The sequence below is a fragment of the Macrosteles quadrilineatus genome, unplaced genomic scaffold (genome assembly GCF_028750875.1).
Source record: "Macrosteles quadrilineatus isolate MER2022 unplaced genomic scaffold, UCM_ALF_1.0 Scaffold_1__1_contigs__length_201487025, whole genome shotgun sequence".
In the NCBI taxonomy this organism is placed as follows: domain Eukaryota; kingdom Metazoa; phylum Arthropoda; class Insecta; order Hemiptera; family Cicadellidae; genus Macrosteles; species Macrosteles quadrilineatus.
Window position 1 is genome coordinate 39,643,995 of NW_026542594.1, and position 22,083 is coordinate 39,666,077.

At 33.9% G+C, this 22,083-nt stretch overlaps 1 protein-coding gene across 2 annotated transcripts in view; it reads right to left on the bottom strand.

The window, feature by feature from the left end:
- The window catches only part of LOC128982789 (synaptonemal complex protein 2-like), a 176,197-nt gene that overhangs the window by 58,776 nt on the left and 95,338 nt on the right, over positions 1–22,083 (bottom strand). For both annotated transcript variants that reach the window (XM_054401792.1, XM_054401791.1), the window contains exons 7-9: positions 19,128–19,241; positions 9,586–9,728; positions 1,491–1,668 (exon numbers count right to left, since the gene is read on the bottom strand). In XM_054401792.1, the coding sequence (XP_054257767.1) occupies positions 1,491–1,668; positions 9,586–9,728; positions 19,128–19,241 (435 nt within the window). The remainder of the gene's footprint in view (positions 1–1,490; positions 1,669–9,585; positions 9,729–19,127; positions 19,242–22,083) is intronic.

The window sequence follows — 22,083 nt, forward strand, 5'->3', positions numbered from 1 at the left end:
AGCTATTTCACTTCTCGGTCTAACCCTAGTATTCGTCGCTAATATACGCGGGTCCGAGAGCTATTCCGCTTCTCGGCCTATCGTCTCGTAATATACACGGGTCCGAGAGCTATTCCGCTTCTCGGCCTATCGTCTCGTAACATCCGCGGGTCCGAAAGCTATTTCGCTACTCAGCCTATCGTCTCGTAACATCCGCGGGTCCAAGAGCTATTCCGCTTCTCGGCCTATCGTCTCGTAATATCCGCGGGTTCGAGAGCTATTTCGCTATTCAGCCTATCGTCTCGTAACATCTGCGGGTCCGAGAGCTATTTCGCTACTCAGCCTATCGTCTCGTAATATCCGCGGGTCCGAGAGCTATTTCGCTACTTAGCCTAAGGGTTCGCGAGGTACTCTACTCCAATTACTAGGGAGAGATGAGGCTAGCTATTCGCCCAGCGCTCGAGTGCCTCTGTGCCCTGTCCTGCACCGTATTTATAGGGGTCGCGATGCTAGCGCAGTACGTGGCCGCTCGGAGAACTAATGACCTTGCGCGGGACATTTGAAATCGTCTGAACGCTCGCTTTCTGATCTCGTAATATTTTTACCATTACACTAGACACCCTGATTATCACAAAATGCCTTTGTTCAAATTGCAACTGCACATAGGCCCTAACTTAAGAATAATAAAAAAAATAAAAGCTTATAATTATTGCTCAGGTACAGCTTTGTGCGGCTATCTACAGTTCTCGAGTGTCAATGATATACTTTTCCCTCTTAGTTAACAAATAGCTATTTCAAATCAGTGGTTTTTTTACACATCAATTGATGACGGTAGACAGTAGTAAATCTGTTTTCCATAATGAGCAATAGTCACACCTTGGTTTTAAACCATCAGCATCAATCGAACTGGAAATAGTTAACTTAAAAGTAAATAATAATCATGTACCTATAAAAACAAAATGTCATACAATGACCTTTTCTATGGGCAGTTTGCTAATGTAGGATACATAAAAAGACATAAATAAGTAAAATATACTTCAGCCCCATCACGTGTGTCTCCCCGCATGACAATAAACATGTTTCTAGTAATATGAATAGTATGACTATGTCCCATAAGATCTAGATTGATTGGTGAATATGATTATACAGTTGTGAGATGAAATCAAATGGTACTGTGCTATAAACAAACATATTTCATGGGTAATTGAATCAATAGTTTTGGTATCTCAAACAGTATTGCAGCTAGATGTTGCCTAACAGAGAGTTAGGCCTATTAGTGCCTAACATGGTAATTAGCATAGGTAAGCTCTGCCTAACCATCTTTCATTGCTGACTCTGTTCATGTCAACCCCCCCCCCCTTTCATCCCTGAACAAAAATAGTAAATAAGTAAGGCAGCCTCATATTCTGGTTACAAAGAGCTCAAAAAAACATTTAATGTTAGGCGAAGTCAAATAAACTTTCTGATGGTGGGTTAGGCATTCAAAATTAAATTAATCTAAACAAAATTACCTGATATTTGTTTTTAAATATCCCTTTGATTACATGTTCAATTTTCAAGTATTTGTCTTTCTGAGGATAAATCTTCACGGTGCTTGGCAGCTCTGAGCTTGGAGACAGATTTGAAGAATCAATCGTTAGTTCAATTTTCACAGCTTCAAACTTCTCACCACTTCTTGATTGACAAGCACTATAAATAATTAAAATGATTATATTATTATCTTTGTTTTAACTTTTGATCAACGATCAAATCAAACCAAAAGATGGAGTATGCTTTTCCAACTAACATTCTAGCAAGTATGATCAGCATTCTTAGGCAGGGATACAAGCACTAGATGTTGATGAAAACGGCGCAAAAACTCAATGTTTTGCTTCCATACAACTTGGCAACTAGCCTACTTATATGGTTGAAACTTTGTATAAGTGAAGTCGATAAGTCTTGGACACTATTAGAGTTCTAATCAAAAGCTTAAAAAAAGACTAATATTTTCTATTTTGAATATTCTAATGAAGTTGATTATTTGATATCAGTTGAATATGACATGTCAAAGGTAGAGGTGTGCGAATAGTGATTTTTGGGTTCGAATCTAATCGAATACTTCATAATATTTTTGAATATCGAATATTACCAAGCGAATATTTATGTTATTATGATAGACTCCAAAGAATTTTCCAATCACAGTTTTGGAACCCTACTAAGGTTAATAATTCTGATTTTAACCAATGTAACATTTTAAAATAATCAATTTTTATTTGTCCTAACTTAACGCCCTAACCTATTTTATTTGTTCTTGGTACAAAATGAGTAGGCCTACAGTACAGGGCTTCCAGTATTTTTCTCATTTTATTTAATTGATATTACTATAAAAATGAATAATTTCCTACATTTATGGTTTTCTAACAACAATTATAGTATCACACATTATCAACACCTTTGGCTCCTAACATGATTATGTCAAGAAAAAAAAACAGTTAAGATAAAGGCTTAACCTATTTTACAACTACGATAGGTAATAGCATGTCATAGCCTTAATAAAATAGTTAAAAATTAGGTAGAACATTTTTAGGAATAAGGATGTTTGCAGCAACATTTTGACAAAATAATGTAACACAACTGGTAACTTTTTTCCAACCAACACAATAACGGGTTGTTTGTTTTAAACTTTTAAAAACATATAAATGCATTCAGTTAGGGGACTGCGGTGCACCGAGGTAGTACCTAATTACCTAACGTAGTCGGTTCCGGTACAGATTATAACAATTAATTACTTTCAATTCACTGTCGTTGGTTAGGAGCACATAAAAAGGTTTAAATCAGATTATTGTTTAGGATTTTTATAATTTATTACTAGAGTTGTGGGGCAATAAAAACCATTAGCAGCCCCAAAACCCAAAACAAAACCATTAATATTTTAGCGACATTGTTGTAGGCAAGTCAAGTACTTCCAAGAACTTGTCGAGTCAGTAGTTTTGCTCTATAAAGTTAAAAAGTTTTATCACTTTCATTCCTTTACGACTTCCATGATTTATTTAATTTAATGTTAAAAAAAAGTCAGAATAGAAATACTAGTAAGGCAAAACGGGATAGATAGAAGGATGGGATGGGTTGGACAATGACCTCGAAAGGAGCGGGCCACTGTGAATGGAGATGGCGAGGAGGGAGGGGAGGGTGCAACCTTGAAGCTATATCCCAGATAGCATGCACGCTTTCTGTAAACATGCGTTTGGTGTGTTTTTCGTTCGTTATTGAAAGTTTGCATTGGAAGTTTGGCGAAACCTTATTTTTGCTTCTCGTGAAAGTCTTCTGAAGCTTATTTGCTGTAAGTTTGCGGGAACGTTGCCTGTTGCCGCCTAACGCAACGACCAGTTGCGGGATAAAAGTGAAACGCTTTAAATAGTTAACGATAGCTCCGCACCTGTTCGTGTAGCGCTATGCGGCAACAGGCATCGTTCCATCATTTCCGCAAACCTGTGGCAAATAAGCTCCAGAAGACTTTCACTGGAAACAAAAACGTGTTTACACCAAACTTCCAATGCATATTTTCAATAACAAACGAAAAACCCACCCAACACATGGATGCCGACGGGGATTTTTCTTTTTTTTTTTACGGCTGCCTTTTGTGGAGAGACTAACCATCATTACTGACGCTCGACTTTATTAGGCGCAGGATAGGAACAACTTTGGAAATACTCATCGTTAGATGATTGTTTTAGTTTAGAAGTGAAAACATTATAAAAAAATAAAATAAACAAATACTGAATCATGCTTTGTATTTGGATCTTTACTATTTTACTTTCAAATTTATTGAACAAAGTAAGACAATAGTATTATATATACAGTAGACTTTAATTAACTTAACTGTAATTAATTTATATAATAAGTAATGGACGTATTTTTTTAGTTTTGCCACCGAAAAGTAAAGGAGAAATTACCGCTGCTTTTTTCAATAACTCTCTTAATTAATCCTTATATACAAGTCAATTGAATAGCCACTATTATTGTTACAAAGACTTTTCAAAATTGGGAGGATTTCGTGGTTAGCAGAGCACGATTAATTTCTCGGATTCATGGAAGCTGGGAGAAACCCTTAAGACATTTCCTGCCAATGCTCCTAAACGACATTCTAAGAATGGATTGTGTATTGAGGTCACAGAGGGAACAATGCGTGCTCGTCCTTGTAGAAAAGGGAAGTAGGCAACCTACCACAAAATCGCCAATGATTTCCTTATAATCACTTTCCTTATTCGTAACGTAACTTAAGATTATAAGAAAATATACTTCATTTGTGTTATCATTTCGATTATTTTTAATTATTTAAATATAATTTAAATAATAGAATACTGTTCAACCTTTCCTTACTATTAAAATTATGTAATTAAAATATGGTTCAAAATTTAGAAATTGTTCACCCCTAAATTTTCATCAGTATATTATTACCTGCTAATTTTTAGAAGCTAATAGAAAAATAATAGTGGTTTTTAATCATTCTGTAGGCCCATAATCTGACATGGAATTATTGAGCTATTTTTTACTTTCTCCCCCTATACCATATGGAGAAAGTATTGTTTTCGTCAAAATTTTTGAGTTTGAGTTTTGAGTGGATATATTTGTTTTGGGTCCCCCTGGATCCAAAAAAGTGGTTTTCAAAGTGATGTCTGTGTGTGTGTGTCTGTATTCACCGAATAGTGGCATCCTTCACAGGCACACGGCCGTACTGTGGCACCTTAAAAAATTGTGGCACCTTTTTCAGGGTGCAACAGCTAATTCGATCATTTTTTGGGTTTTCCAGCATTATTACGTCGTTTAAACATCACATGCCACAATTGAGTATTTTTGAACTCGTTGATGTGAGTTTAAGTAGCGCAGGTACACGCCGAATTGTGGAACACGAAACCGCCTCGCGCCGTCCGCTGGAACTATAACTTCCCTAGTGCTATGTTGCCAATTCTCGCGCCAGCCTACACTCTAAATAGTGGCACCATGCCGCAATTCAGCATATATCAACAGTGTGTGGACAGGATGCCACTTGAGTTGTAGCGCTTGAGCAGTGTGTAGAACAGTGCAACAAGCACCTAATAAACTAATAATACTGTACTGCCACGTACTATAAAACAATTTAAGTACTATAAATATAAATTTATTTAAGTACTTTTGCTCCGAGTGGTGAACAATGTTTTACATTACAAATAATTTGTGTAGTAAATAATTATTTAAATTGATTTTATGCCACCATTAAAACATTTATTTTGGTTTACAAACATAAATTGGTAACATAGTTATTTTGCATCAATTGAATTTTTACATTGAAACAATAACAATGTTTTAGGTTAGAACACTATAAGTTGTCCTATGCTGCAATTTTTTATCTTACAAACTATTTCGTGCTGATACATCTATTTTATTAACATTCTAGTCATGTTGACAAAATATGTTACAATTACATTTCTGAATCACTCAGTAAAGGTAGATTTCGATGCATCATTGCTGAAAGTTATGTTTTGCTTCCCACTCTCAGAGTATTCCAAAGACATCTAATGTTTCAATCCATGTTCAAATGTTATATGAGGTAAACATATAACCGAATCAATTAAAGGTCTCAAATTAAAATACATATTATTATCAACACGCATAAACTAGTTTAGATTATATATCATCTCACAATCATATTTGCAAAACCTACTGTGGTGTTTTAACCAGTCCCCACTAACAAAAGCATAAAATGGAAGGTCCTAAAGAGGTTAAACATTGAGTCATAACAAGAGTAGTTTGTGATACTGTAAATAATTTGATATTGTTTGATATTATACAATCGTTTTACAATTTTGTCAATCTATCTGTTACTTTAAATGCAAATGTATTTGTATTATTCAATGTTTTGTTTTGTAGAACCTTTAGTATTCTCAACTTTATTAATAATAAACCTATTTCAACATACAATATCAATTTTAGGAAATTCCTAGTATGGTTGGAAATATATTGGCATCCGTGAAGTTTGTGTAATGTTGTTTTAAAAACTTGATGGGTTATATTTAACTTCACTTATTATTTATTTAATATGTTTCTACTTCTTGAAATTCTCAGTTAACTGGGAGGCGGAGCAAACAGTTTGTTCTAAAATGAACTTGAAAATTCTAAACAATCTTTTTTCTGTTGGTTTACTTAAAGTCTATAATGTTCTACTATGAATGCAAATCTATAATATAGTATAAATTTCCAGTCCCACCCTCAAAAACTATAATATTTAACAGTTGAATTTTTATAACGCATCAACACATTAATTTTAATTGTCCACCAAACTGTATCTTGAATTTTTGAATTAGTAGTTGCAAGAGTACGCAAAACTACAGAGAGTCCTTGAAAATGCTTGTGCAATGATATAGTTTTAAATTATAAAAGAAACCCTTCACAAAATTGTATTAACAGGACCAGAGGACCAATATGCACATGGTATTTCATTTGTAGGAGGCAAAAAAATTCAAGTCATTAATTTTTTGATGTTCCACTTTCTTAGAAATAAGATGATATTGTACAATATATTCATTTTGCCCTTGAAGTTCTTCATCAATTTCTTCATCTCTCGCATCTCCTTAACAATAATTAACATCAGGTTGGTGTTGAACTCGCTGTATGTGAGACCATTCCACAGTGTGCGTGAAGACTGCTGATTGTAAGTCACAATATCCACAGTAGCTCCAGTAAGGTGTTGGAAGGTAATTATTTTAGAGGCAAAGTGTTCTGTAGAAACTTGGTCCGTGACACATCCCATGGCTGAGCAGATTATTTTCTGAAATCCTCTTAATTTGAAATCGCGAAATCGGCAATGAAATCTTCAAAAGCAGCATCATAGTTGGACATAGTTGGTTTTTTATTAAATTTGTCCTTGGTGACAAGTGCATACACTCCAGCTCCATCGTAAACCTGTTAATAGGCCACATGTTTTGTCACACAGTCGGATGATTTTGGCTTCCCAAACTGTTTTTTGAAGATGACTGCTACAACAGCTGTCATTTGCCTGTCTGCTCCAAAGTCAGCTGATATACAGTGGGCAAATGCAATGTTTTTTTGATTTTTGTATTTTTCAATCATATTGTTCATATTAGTTTCAACCACATTACATTGATTGGAGATTGTTTTACCTTGCTCTGTGGTTGCAAGTCTACACTATATAAAGTGATGGTAATACATTAAAAAATCTGCAATTAAATAATCTATAAGTACGATTGAGCTTTGCCTATATGTTTCCTGGTAAGTGTGTTTTAACTGTTTCTTATAGTAGATTTTAAAAACCGAATTATTCTTTTCTGCATTCTCACCCCGTAACAAAGCTCGGACAGAGCAACTTGTTTTCAAAAAGCAAATCCGCGGCTCGAAAAGACCAAAAATCCGCGGCTCGATAGCACCAAAAATGTGCGGTGTAATTATATTGTAGAGGAAAAAGTCGAGGTTTTGGTATAAAAGAGGTTTAATTTATGAGAGAAATAATGAGTATGTGATGTTTTGAGAGGTGATTCGCGATGAATGAATGCAACAATGAAAATTGACATATGGTAATGTGATGGGGATTACAGATGGATTGTTAAAGACAAAGACATATAAAATTAATCCAAAAAACTAAGGCAACTTGACTGAACACACACACACACTAGACTAGACACTATTCACCCCCGCCCGTGCCAGTCTCAGGGGTGGAGTGGAGATCACTTTTTATCAAAGTTAATCAGTTATAGTTGATCAAGTTCTGACCAAATTCTTCAATTTTGATCAATCCTGAACACTAGTTAGTTCGTCAACTAAGTCAACATTTGATCAAGAAATTATTCTTGTTATAATATGCTGACCAAACTTTATCAAATTTGGTCTACTTTGAACCAAAATGATCAAGTTTAGATGAATCTTGATCAAACATGTTCAAATGTCGTTAATGAGTGGAAGCCTCGATTGGCACCGATGATTAAATAAACGGTATCAGAATTCTGACACATACTTTCTCCCATAAGTTTGTCAACAACCTTTATCATGTGTAAGCGGTGAGAGTAAATATACGGAAATGGGATTTGTACAATTTTGTTCAGAATTTAAAGGACTATAAAATACTAAAGTTTTATCAAAATCGTTCGGGCCATTTTTGGGAAAATCCGATTTTTCCGTTATTTTATGGGGTTTTTATGGGAAAATAACATAATTTACAATAACTTTTGAACCATAATTTTTACAGAAATAGGATAGTTTTCCTACAACTTTTGTATTTACAACATTTTTCTAAAACCAATACTTAGGGAGATATAAAATTTAAACTTCGTTAAAAGCTTTGTTTCAGAGTGCAAAATTTTGTTTTTCTCTATGTATACTTTTAAATAGAAATAATACGCTAATATAGTTCAAACAAAAGTTTTAGTAAGTTTTTCAAGGTTTACAAATATATTATTGGTTTGCTATCTAGGTCACCGGGTGAAGAGCTGGGCGTCGGCAAAGAGAGCACGTGCGGGCTAGTTGAACACTTCTGCGCTGCGTCATCGCATCTAGCCCAGCCAATAAACGCACAAACTGCCTTTTTTCGTAGGTAAATAGTGGAAAGCTGAGTTTGTTATATGTAATGGAACCACTTAAGACGTGTTTTTTCAAAAAGTTCCCGATTTTCCCCCTTGAGCTTTTTCCCCGCAACCCCTTCCAAACCTGGAAATTACAGTCTTTACTGGATATAATTCAAATTCTACGCATGCCATCGTATTGAAATTTGATTTGTATTATTAATAATAAAAAAAAACTTTCAGGCTCAATTAGATCTCCATAGTTTACAACCCCCAAATAACATTCAACCTCCTAATTTAAAAAATATTTCAGCAAAACGACGTACAACATCTGTCATCACGTTTAAATATCGTTAAATATCATCGTTTAAATAAATACGTTATCTTGGAAGAATTAAAACCAGATAATAGCCTTATCTGAGCATAAATGAATCAGTTTGAAATTCTCTCTCTGAATATCGAGGGATACAAAAAATGTTCTTCTTTTACAAGAAACTGTTCCTTAGGAGGGGAAGTCTTAATACTAACATTGACTATTGGACTTGATTGTTGTATTAATAGTCAAAGATACTAGTTAATAAAGATAGTATAAACGTTAGAAGTAAAAATCTTAAAATTCCTGCTATTTAAAACCTTGTAATGGAAAAGGAGTTTGAATGTTGTTGATCTGAGATAAATGTTAGTAAATGAATATACAGGCCAACAACATTCAATGTACATGCACATCTTCATTAATCTTTCCAACTTTTGTTAAAGTTTTAGTATGACTAGGATAAATTTGAAAATCACATGTTACAACTCATTTTGTTTCAAGTGAAATTGTGTTAGTATCATCTTGTTTGTCAATTCATGTTCTTTTTGTTTAATGAATGTGCTTGTTTTTGTCCTTTGCATTTCTATTTAAGAAATCAATAAGTACCTATTGTAATACTCTTGAAATTATGTAAAAATGGTATTATTATTATTATCACAAACTAAATGAATTTTGTGAATACATTAAATGCATATTTTGGTCTGCAGCTCTTGAAAAATGCAAACTCGATAAATAAATAAGTATTTATAGCAAAGCCACACTTGCCTGTCCTTAGTAACTATCCTCATGACATTTTCCTCAGGAACAGTCATCAGTTCCCAACTCTCAGAGCTTCTTGGTTGATAATAAAATGATATACTTCTTGCTCCGAGATTGAAGTCCACCCAAAAGTCACTGTAATTTGGATCCTGAAAAAGATCATGCATTTTAACTGCGACTATAATTCTGTGCAAGGGAGATCTAAAGACAATGGGTAAATTGTGACCCAAAATTCTAGGGGGGAATAAACTAGTATTCACCTAAGTCAGGCTAGGCCTACCCCTAGAACCAGCCACACTCAAATTTCTTCCCCGGAGTGCTCAGAAGGAGCTGAGAAAAATCCAGGGGTCGATACGAAGTTGTCACGGCTTTGACTGATCAATTTATTGAAATTTAATCGAAGGCTCAAAGCTCTAGAAGCGCTCAGGAAATCCTGCAGACGCCCAGTAGGAGCTATTTCATCCTCACCTTCGTTAACGTGTTTTGGTGAATTTTGCCTGACTTTTACCCACCTTTAAATTTGGTAACTTACAAAATTAAGAGTTAAGACAAACCTATGATGTCATATATTGTTCTAGAACTATATTTTTATTCACGCCACACTCCCCTTATTTTTAATAATCAGGGTTTTACTGTAATCATACAATTAAAAAAATTAAACTGATGTTTTCTACTCTCTTATCAATAAGGTGAATAAAGTCAATACACTGAAATTTATAGCACAAGAAATTAATTTAGATTTTCCCTTTGTAACTGAACACTGGCTGAAAGATGATGAAATCAACATATGTTCAATTATTGAGCTTCATCATATCATTAGCTATTGCCGATCTTAAAGGATTAATGGGGACACAGCAGTTTTTTCTCGTTATGACTCATCATATTAATGGATTATCTCTTATATTAATACGTGAGGGCTGTTTTTTGTGAACACTACTCCTCTCTTATTTGTGGACCAATTTCTATGTTTAAGGTGTCAAAAGATTCGGCCCAATTTGTAGTTTTGCATTAAGGTTTTAGAATTTAAAAGTTCCTAACCTTAAGGGCGTGAGACCCTCTAAAAGGTCCGAATGGGCATACAGGAGGGACGATGGCTAAAGGTGTGGTGATGTCATATCTCTAGTGGCTAATGTCTTCTCTTGAGGCAAAACAATTACAGTAACAAGACGATGTGATTGCAGCGGCGTTCGTGACATAGTTGATAGCGTTTCGGACCGGTATTCAGGAGGTATCCAGTTCGAAACCAGCCGGGGACATTAACTTTTTGTCAAAGATTTTGCTTTGAATGCGACTACTTCTTAACTGTACATCTTTTGTTAGAATTTGGTGCATTTATAATTTTATTTATGAAGAGAACTTTTTTTTAAATAGTAAACCTTAATTGGATTTTTATCTTATATCTTTTTTAAATTATCAGCAAGTTTGGTTGGTTAGGTTAGGTTATGACAGTTTAATTTTATAGTACTAAATTTTAAAATTAATTTAAAATTAAAAGTTATAAGTAAACATTCATTTGATTTTTATCTTATATATTTTTTATATTATCAGCAAGTTTGGTTGGTTGGGTTAGGTTATGACAGTTTAATTTTATAGTTAAAAATTTTAAAATTAATTTTATAATTACAAATTTATTTTATAATTAAAAAAGTTAATTTTATAACTACAAATTATTAAATTAATTTAAATTTTTCCAACCCAGTGGTTCTAGCGGCGAACGCTGACACTACAAGATATGTTAGCCATAGTCCCTCCCGTGTGCCCCACCGCTAAAAAGTCAGGTCTTCCATAAGAATTACATTGAACAAATTTAAAAACAAAAAACAGCTATATGCCTACATACATAAAAAGAAACTCACCAGCTTCTTGGGAGTAAATATTAATATTTGTAATATTTAGGAGGTTATAGACCAATCCAAACAGTTAATTAGTATGTTGGAAGAACAGAAAATTTCTTGAGTTTAAAGAAGAAATATTGAAAACAGGAGGAGGTTAATAGGAAATTTTATATGTATGAGAAGACTATAAGAGAAGCCTGGTCTAACAGTAAGGAATCCAGATACACAATTACTTGGAGGGATGAATAATTTTTACCATAATTTTTATCTGCTATGCAGCTTATTTTGCAAGTAAAAAAATCATGAAGACTATACAAATCATGTTGTCACAGTGGTAAAGAAAACTTACCTAATGTCAGATCAAATGAATACATGCAAGAAATGTTTAAAACTGGTAACAACAGTTATAAGTCAGGAAACATTTGTATAAAACACAAAAAAATAAGGCCGGCTTCTAAAAAATTATAAAATATTTTTACAATAAGTTTTTATTATTTCAACACGTTATTATATAATAGAGTGAGTATTTCAATTAGGTACATAAGCTTTGAGTCTTTAAAACTTATCAAAATTGTAAATTATGACTGTTATTACTGCAGTTTTAAATAACGCCTATAAAATATAATAACAGTACTTGACAATTGCTCGATTTTGAGCATTCATAGAAGATGACTGTTGTTTTTCTAATAACTCCTGTATTTTACCGGTACTTGACAATTGCTCGATTTCGAGCAACAGGTACACTAGTATGAATAAATTACCTGTTGATTTAGATTGTGAAACAGTAAATGTTGAAATATTAAAAATAGAATTCATTGCTAGTGACCGTATATCGTAGTCCTAATAGAAATGTTTGTTTAGCATCTTAGAAAAGTTACTAAGCCAAAGCCAAATCAATCGGCAGAAAAAAACAGTCATTTGTATGTGGTGAGTTTAACATTAACTTTCTTAGTAATGACAGTGACTCTGTAAACCTTCTAATCTTTTTTAGTACTTGTATGGGTTGCATAGGACAGTTTATGAGCCTACTTGAGGGGATAATTATCTGGACAACACTTTCACCTCATTAGAAAATAATTATACAGTCTCGGTGGTTAATTAACATGTTAGTGATCACCTAGCTCAATTTGTTACCTATAAGTATAGTATGGCGAAGAAGGATTACTTTCCTATATACAGGGTGAGTTTCTACTGAGCGTGTTAACTTCGCCAGTAGGTTCTACTCACTAAAAGGAACAAAAAAGTTCCTATGAACCCATGTCCGATTCTCAAGAGTTTGGCTGTAATATGGAGTTTTGTGTTTTTCTTATTTTATTAGACTCTTCCCCACAATTTATGAAATAAAAACATAACCAATTACTCTAGAGAATTATAGTTAAAATCATTGGAAAGAGTATTAAATTTGCTATGAATCAAAGGTTTCATGTAACAATTATACCATTGTTTAGTCCGGTTTATATAAAAAATAAAGTAAAAACTACATTTAATTAATTATAATTACGTAAATTTGTATGACCCCATTTTGATACATAAACCTACAGCTATGCAATGTTGAAATGCATAGAAAACTTGGCCATTTAATAATCTTTCAAATGATATGCTATTCAATACTATTATTGATAGAAACCAATGAAAAATTACTAATAAACTACAATAAAACACGGTCAACAGATTTTGCTTTAACAGCGTTCGTACCAACGAATTAACAGATGTAATATTTTCTAAAATAGCTAATAGAATTCAATAATAATACAACTAGTTGAAATTAATTTTCATTTAATATAATTTGTAACAAATCTACTTCTTCATAAACTGTTGTAATTGAATATGTTTGAAATGCTATGTTGTAATTAAAATAAATCAAACAAAACGTGAAATAGTTTAATACAGTATTAATGGCCACAACCTACGATAAAACAGTTATCGTTTGATGTAAAGTTAATAAAACCCTAACAAAACTCCTATACCCTTATTAAATACTCCTAAAATAACAGTATTTAAAATCAAAATGTTTACTATGGTGTTATTATTAAAAGTATGCAAAAAAATTTAAAAAAAGTTACTATCCTAATAATTTATACAAATTAACATGTTTTATGTCTATTGTTTCATTAACAGTCTATGTACATTTTGTGATAAGGCTGGTAAACAAATTTACTTTAATAAATTTTCAAAATGTCCACCATTAGCTTGAATGCACGCTCAACCTCTCTTCCTTATCTCTCTCACACAAGCTCTCAAGTTTACTTCTTCCCGAAGATGATTGGCTGCTCTTACAATCCGCTGTCTTAACTCTTCGGCATCGTGTACAGGGGAACGGTAGACTTCTGCTTTGAGAAATCCCCAGACATAGAAATCTACAGGCGTAAGGTCCGGTGACCGCGGAGGCCAAGGAACCGTCCCTCCTCTTCCAATCCACGTGTCAAAGTTGTTTGTTATGTACTCTCGTACATTACGGCAGAAGTGTGGCGGAGCACCATCAGCTTGAAAAATCATTCGCTCGCGCAAATTAAGTGGCAAGTCTTCAAGAAGCTCTGGAAGGTCATCACGGAGGAATTGGAGGTACTGAGCGCCATTTAGGGACGGAGGAAGATCCAGGTATGGACCTACAAGATGGTTACCAATCAAACCAATCCACACATTTATTTTAAACCGGGACTGACTGCGTGATTCTCGAGCAAGATGTGGGTTTTCAATTGCATAAAAATGTTCATTGTGGTAGTTAAACACGCCATCTTTCGTGAAAGAGGACTCATCGGTCCACAAAATTCATTTCAAAAAATCACCATGGTCATTCTGCAGGATCCATCGACAAAACTGCAGTCTCTGAGGTGGGTCCCTTGGCTCTAGAGTTTGGACTCTGGTGAAATGGTATGGATGCAGTCCTTCTTTGCGCAAAAGATTTGACACAAAACTTTGACTAACTCTAAATTCACTGGCAACATTTCTTGTACTAGTCCTCGGATTTCTTTCCACACAGTCCAACACAGCCTCTTCTAAGCCAACATCCTGCACAAAATTGCCAACTGTTCGCTTTTTGCTAGGAAAGCTCCCATTTTCGGTCAAACATCGATGGACACGAATAAACGTGCTTGCATTAGGTAATCGTCTGTTAGGAAAACGTCTACTATACTCACGACGGCTTTCCGCCGCATTACCGGAACAGTAACCATATACAAAGTGTATATCAGCATACTCTTGATTGGTAAAAGGTTCCATATTGTAATGAATGTTGAAAAACTCTTACAGTAATTAACTTGAAAACACAAAATTAAAACAACAAATTACTCAACAATGTATGTTCAAACAGCTGAGTTATAGATGCTATAGATGACAAATCAATAACAGCTGACTTAAAGCAAGTACAAGGAAAAACTAATTATACAGCATTTAAGAATCAAACAAACTACATCTTTGAAAATGCAAAATATCTTTAGTTTATACATTTTATGAATTTAGTTAATTTTAATAAATATTTAAAAGATAAAATAAAGTACAACTTATTTCAATATAATACAACATGGAGTAATACAGTAATTATTATTAACAGTAAAAACTCTGCAAAAACAAAATCTGTAGACCGTGTTTTATTGTAGTTTATTAGTAATTTCTCATTGGTTTCTATCAATAATAGTATTGAATAGCATATCATTTGAAAGATTATTAAATGGCCAAGTTTTCTATGCATTTCAACATTGCATAGCTGAGTGCATAGGTTTATGTATCAAAATGGGGTCATACAAATTTACGTAATTAATTCATTAAATGTAGTTTTTACTTTATTTTTGATATAAACCGGACTAAACAATGGTATAATTGTTACATGAAACCTTTGATTCATAGCAAATTTAATTTTCCTTCCAATGATTTTAACTATAATTCTCTAGAGTAATTGGTTATGTTTTTATTACCTAAATTGTGGGGAAGAGTCTAATAAAATAAGAAAAACACAAAACTCCCTATTACAGCCAAACGCTTGAGAATCGGACATGGGTTCATAGGAACTTTTTTGTTCCTTTTAGTGAGTAGAACCTACTGGCGAAGTTAGCACGGTCAGTGGAAAACCCACCCTGTATAGGAGTAAAACAAGCATAAAATGATCTGAGGCTAGTGTAAGAGAGTTCAAATTTTATTCAAGGAAAGAAATTAGGAATCAAAATACAGTTAACTTGCAAAACTTTGAGTTACCTTTTAACCCACCTAGCATTAACTGATAGTGGAATTATCCGCCCTTGATCGTAAAATATTACAGTTTGTTTGAACCAATCTTGCTTATGAGAGGAGTTCGCTTTAACCGCCGCTTTCTAGGAATCTCGGCATTCCCACTCCGACGCTCGGCGATGGGAACCATACACTTATCTCCACAGGATGTGACTAATAAAAAGTTATTTTGTATCAATTCCAACAAATATTGCATATTGCCAGTTACTTTGTCATCATCATTTGTAGCACAAGCACGTTATCTGTGCGGCTAATTTATAAAATCCTAAAGTGCATTACGATTTTGATAACTGATTATCTTATTGCTAGAGTAAACACACAACACAGCTTGTAGGGAGGGCAGGAGAAGGGGTTAATGACTCCAAAGTCAAGATAGTTTTTGTGACTCGAGCATCCAGTGAGAGGCTATAAATAAAGATCCTGTCTCGTAACAAAATGGTTGCTTGAATCTTTTATTCTGATAAAAAGTTCTGTACTGTATTACGATAGATTTGGAAAGCATAAATTAATATTACAGTACTAAAGTTATTAAAATAAGAATTTTTATTGGCTCTTGCTTACTACTATAATTTATTCCACTGAAAGTATTTGACTTAACACTGGTTTTTGTTATTTATGACTTTTCTATCAACACGAAAAAAAGGAGATAAGTGTAGTAAATTCTATAAATAATGCAAGAATGCAAGTCCGATTTCAAAATAATGATAGTACAGGGTGTCCCACGTAAGGTGTCGCAAATTGATTGCGGAAAAACGGCTAAACATACAAGGATGAAATTAAATTATTTCCCGCTAAATCGACCCCAAGTAATAGCGTAAAAAATAGTTATAACTTTTTTCCAATACTCCTGTGCCAAAAACTGAGAGTCACTAGTTCGAATCTCAAGACTTTTCAAATGTAAACATATGTCAAGATATACATAATTTTAAAGGTATTTAATAGAAAAAACATTTTGGCAAAAACATAAATTAATTACCTTTTTACGATTCAAAATGACGGCAGTTTTTTTGTTTTTTTTTATCAAAATGTTTTTAATACTCTGGTTTCCTATACCAATGCACTTAGACCTTCTCTGGTGGAATCTTTTTACTTGTTTTGAAATTAGCTTTACTGTATTATACTACCGTTACTTGTATTATATCACAGTAAAGCTAATTTCATAACGAGTAAGGAAATTCAACCGGAGAAAGGCTAAGTGCATTGGTATAGGAAATACATAGTATTAAAAACATATTGATTTTTCCCAAAAAAAAACTGCTGCAATTTTGAAACAGAAAAAGATGCCTATTTAATTTCTGTTTTCGCCAAAATGTTTGTCTATTAGACACCTTTAAAATGATAATAATAGTGATAATAATAGGTATAATAGTGATGGTCGGATCCAGATATCTGACTACCGGATCTGCCGGATCCGAGCTAGAACCGGCACCGGATCGGATCCAAAAAATTCCGGATCTTGGGCTGGATCCGGTTTTGATGGATCCGATTTTTTCAAATTTTTCCCCGATTTTTTTCCTAACACAAAGCTATCTGTATCACTGTATGTACAACCCCGATTTGTTTACTAACATAAAGCTGTCTGTATCACTGTACAACCCCGATTTGTTTACTAACATAAAGCTGTCTGTATCCATGTAAGAGACCGATTTTCCCCCGATTTGTTTACTAACACAAAGCTGTCTGTATCACTGTACAACCCCAATTTTTTTTCCTACACAAAGCAGACCGTATCACTGTACAACCCCGATTTGTTTACTAACATAAAGCTGTCTGTATCCATGTAAGAGACCGATTTTCCCCCCGATTTTTTCCTGATTTTTTTACTAACACAAAGCTGTCTGTATCCATGTACAAGACCGTTTTTTCCCCGAGTGTTTGTCTCTTGATGCAAACAACTTATAAGGCAAGGCCATGTCTCAGTGTTTGTCTCTTGATGCAAATAACTTATATGGCAAGACCATGACTCAGTGTTTGTCTTTTGATGCAAATAACTTATATGGCAAGGCCATGTCTCAGTGTTTGTCTCGAGATGCAAATAACTTATATGGCAAGGCCATGTCTCAGTGTTTGTTTCTTGATGCAAATAACTTATATGGCAAAGACATGTCTCAGTGTTTGTCTCTTGGTGCAAATAACTTATATGGCAAGGCCATGTCTCAGGGTTCGTCTCTTGATGCAAATAACATATATGGCAAGGCCATGTCTCAGTGTTTGTCTCTTGATGCAAATAACTTATATGGCAAGGCCATGTCTCAGTGTTTGTCTCTTGATGCAAATAACATATATGGCAATGGCATGTATCTTTCCGAACCGAATCCACTCCGATTTTTCGGATATCTGCACACTTCTAGTTTTTAGTTTTGTACCTGGATGATAAGCTAACGGCCTATAATCTTGTCTCGAAAATATCCCGTTAGTATTTCAATCCCACCCGATGCTTCGTGATAAAAAATATCTTAGTTTTAGTAGCAGTTTTAGTTAGCAAACTTAGTGCATTTTATGATTTTGTTAGTGTCCCCAAAAAATGAGGGATTATGGGCTCAACTGGAGATTGCTCTATATATATAAGATATATTACCCTTAAAACATTACCAATTTAATTTTAAACAGTATGATTTAAATTGGCATTCTGTTAATTACGTTTTTTTAACCCGCCCTTATGACAGTGTGTATCAGGATCCGGATCCGAAGATCCAAAGATCCGGATCTGAATTTTTCAAGATCCGGATCCGGATCCGGTACCGACATTTCCTTGGATCCGCCCATCACTAATGTTTAACATTATATAAGTTAACAATTAAAAAATCCAAGATTTGAACTATTGACCCTCAGTTTTAGGCACACCATGTATTGGAAAAAAGTTAAAATATTTTTACGTTATTCCTTGGGGTCAATTTAGTGGGATATAACTTAATTTCATCCTTGTAGGTTAAGCCATTTTTGCCGTATCAATTTGAGACACCTTACGTGCGACATCCTGTATAATTCTAAATGAATAGCACTTCATTTTGTTATATTTTTAGGGATTGCCCGTTTTAACCGACCGGTCTCATTAACATTGGTTAAGCGGGAGCCTACAATTTAAAAGTAAACTTCGAGTTGTTGAGGTTAAATAACGGGAAAATTTGAGTTATAAAGGTTTGCGTATTACTCATATAAAACTGTTAAAATTAGACTTAATTGGGTGTAATATTTAAAACCTTTGATTTAAAGAGGCACTTATATGTACATGGTAAACATGGTAATTTATAGGGATTTCAAGGGGATCATAAACAAATCAAGATATCAAGGTTCGAGTTATTGAGGTCCTACTGTATATGCTTGAAAAATGTACCTCAAGTCATACAGTAACAAAGGCAACATTTAATTGCTACAAGTCCAAAGAAAACTTAATGTGTATTTGCTTAAATTTTACTTGGTTGACCGTTGTAAGTGTGATATACCATACCATGATTATTACTTTTCACAATTTACATTTTTGGACCTACTTACATTTGGCTTCCTTAGCAAATTATCATCAGCAGACACTATCATGCAAGGTACAGGGAATACTTTTTGCTGGTCTCCAAGATACCCATTGACTCTGTTTAGAAACTGTCGACAGTCCTAGAAAAAAACACCAATTTGATTATTAAATCAGCATACAGTAGTAATATCTCTGTACTAGCAAACCTGTAACAACTATATGAAATTTCAGCTTGAAAGATTCGATGTCTAATAGGTTTACTATGTTTAATGCCCACATTCCACATTTAGTCGCTACAAAAAAAAAAAAAAAAAAAAAAAAAAAATACTGTTGGAAAACGTTTTAATAATTAGATTTTTTATGTTTGAAGATCCATTATTGTACCGGTACCACAAATCTTCACATACCCAGCAGGTCTGAAAAAATTATAATTTTTACAATGGCTAAGTTTATAATAAATACCCCCGCCGCAGCAAACCTGCAGACTTAGCGAATTTCCATTTGCCTGATTGGATTTAAACTAAAATGTCTCTTTAAAAATATCACATTTATTCCCTATTTAAACAGAATTAGTTTAATGAGTTCTAGGTTTGCTGCAACAGGGAGGGTAAAAAAGTATTTTTATGTTAAATATTAAAAGGTACTGCGGTTTAGTAAGAAATTAATGTATTTTCCAAATTTGATCAAAATATGTTCATAACAAGCAAACTACAACAGTTGACTTATTCTCCATAAGAGTAACATGGGAATTTTAAAATTACAATTTTTTTGAATTTTCTCCGTAACAATTAGGCGCATAATAACGCTTCAATATACCAAATTATTTGTTTTTTAAGCTCTACAAAATGGTTTAAAAAGAAATTGTGAAATTTTGTGTTTTTAGGGTCAAAAATGGGGAAAAACCTATTTTTACCCCATAAAACCCCCCTTAAACCCCCGTTGTTCCCATAGTCCGATCATGCTGGTTCGCGAACTCATTCAAGTTTATCCCGCCTTACACCTTCAAACAAAATTTTATCAAAATCGGACAAAAATTACCCAAGTTATCGTGCGGATGGACATATATATATATATATATATATATATATATATATATATATATAGATATATAACAATTTGAACGAATGGTGTTTTTGGCCTCTGGGGACATCAAAATGAAAAAGTAAATCGGTCCCGGGCTTAGGTCTTACCATGAGACCTACGGTAATAGCTACTTCCCTATAGGGAAATTCGCTAAAATCATCAGATTTTGATAACATTTAGACACAAATAAATGTAAATAATAATAATCTACTGTCAGGGAAAAAATGCACACTCGAGTTTGAGCTTAAATATATCTGAGATGGATCATCTGATTTTATTGATAGTTTAAATACATTTCACGAGGTAACAATAAAAACTCAAGAAATAACAGTAATATATCAGATATATAATTCCAACAAAGATGTCACAGTGTTGTGCTCGCACCATCCCAGCTGGGAAATCTCGCACAAGACCAGGCAGCCTGTTGGAGAAAATTTTTGTTTGCAAACCAAGTCTGTTATAAAAACATCTTTGTTCGGATTATTAATCTGACCTGACATATCACTGTTATTTCTTGTGTCACGACAAACCGATGATATTTTGAACGAAGTTTGCAGCGTCTTATTAAACACCAATTCAATTTTAGCACAAGTTAAAAAAAAAATTAACAGAAGCATGAAATACAATTTAGAAACTATGTAAAAACAATAATACCCCCGCCGCAGCAAACCTGCAGACTAAGCAAATTTCCATTTGCCTGTTTGGATTTACACTAAAATGTCTCCTTAAAAATACAAATTGTATTCCCTATTTAAATCATTAGTTTAACGAGTACTTAGACTTGCTGCAACAGGGAGGGTAAAAAGGTGCTTTTTTGTAAAATGTTAATAGTTTAGTATGAAATGAAGGCATTTTCCAAATTTGATCAAAATATGATCATAAACAAGCAAAGTACAACAGTTTACTTATTCTCCATAAGAATAACATGGGAATTTTAAATTTACTGTTTTTTGGAATTTTTTCCATAACCATTAGGCGCATAATAACGCTTCAATACACTAAATTATTTGTTTTTTTAAGCTCCACAGAATGGTTTAGAAAGAAAATGCTAAATTTTAAGTTTTTAGGTTCAAAAATGGGAAAACCCAATTTTTGCCCCATAAACCCCTGTTCCCATAGTCCGATCATGCTGGTTCGCGAACTCGTTCGAATAAACCTAAGTTTACACGATTGCACCAAATTTCATCAAAATCGGATGATTTTTGCTCGAGTTATCGCGCTAACGGACAGATATATAAATCTATATTTATAAAAGAGGAAGTTTGTATAAATATATACCTATATTTGAACGTTATGGACTCCGAAACCACTAGACAGAATGTAATGAAACTTTCAGGCATTATTAAGCATTATTCAAGGATGGTTTGTGTGAAGTTTGGTGCAGATCCATCAAAAGGGCTCCGCACCAGTGGCTCTTAAGTTTCCCATGTTAACCTTATGAGTAATCATAATTAAATGAAATTAAAGAATCTTAACAGCTGTCTCAACTTAACAATTTGATTCTGTGATGATCAATATCATTAAAAGGTTAAAAAATGTACCAACAGGGTGCAGCACTATTAATTGTCTAAATTTATTACAACAGTTGCTAATTTCAACCAAGCAGCTGTGATACAAAATTAGAACTGTCAAAGTAGGATTTATTACAATTATGTTTATGTTTTGAATTTAATGAATAATTTTTGACTAGCGGCTAGTCCCTGCCCACCTAATCTGTTCGCGAGCGAAACTTCTACACTCCCTCCAGCCCAGCTGTTATTTGGAGGCTTCTGATTGGCTGAAGGAACACCATTACCACAACGATACGACATGACGCCATCGGCCCCGGTGGTATAGTGGATAAAGTGTCAGGCTGATGAACTGAAAGAGCCCGGTTCGAATCTCACCCGCGGCACAATT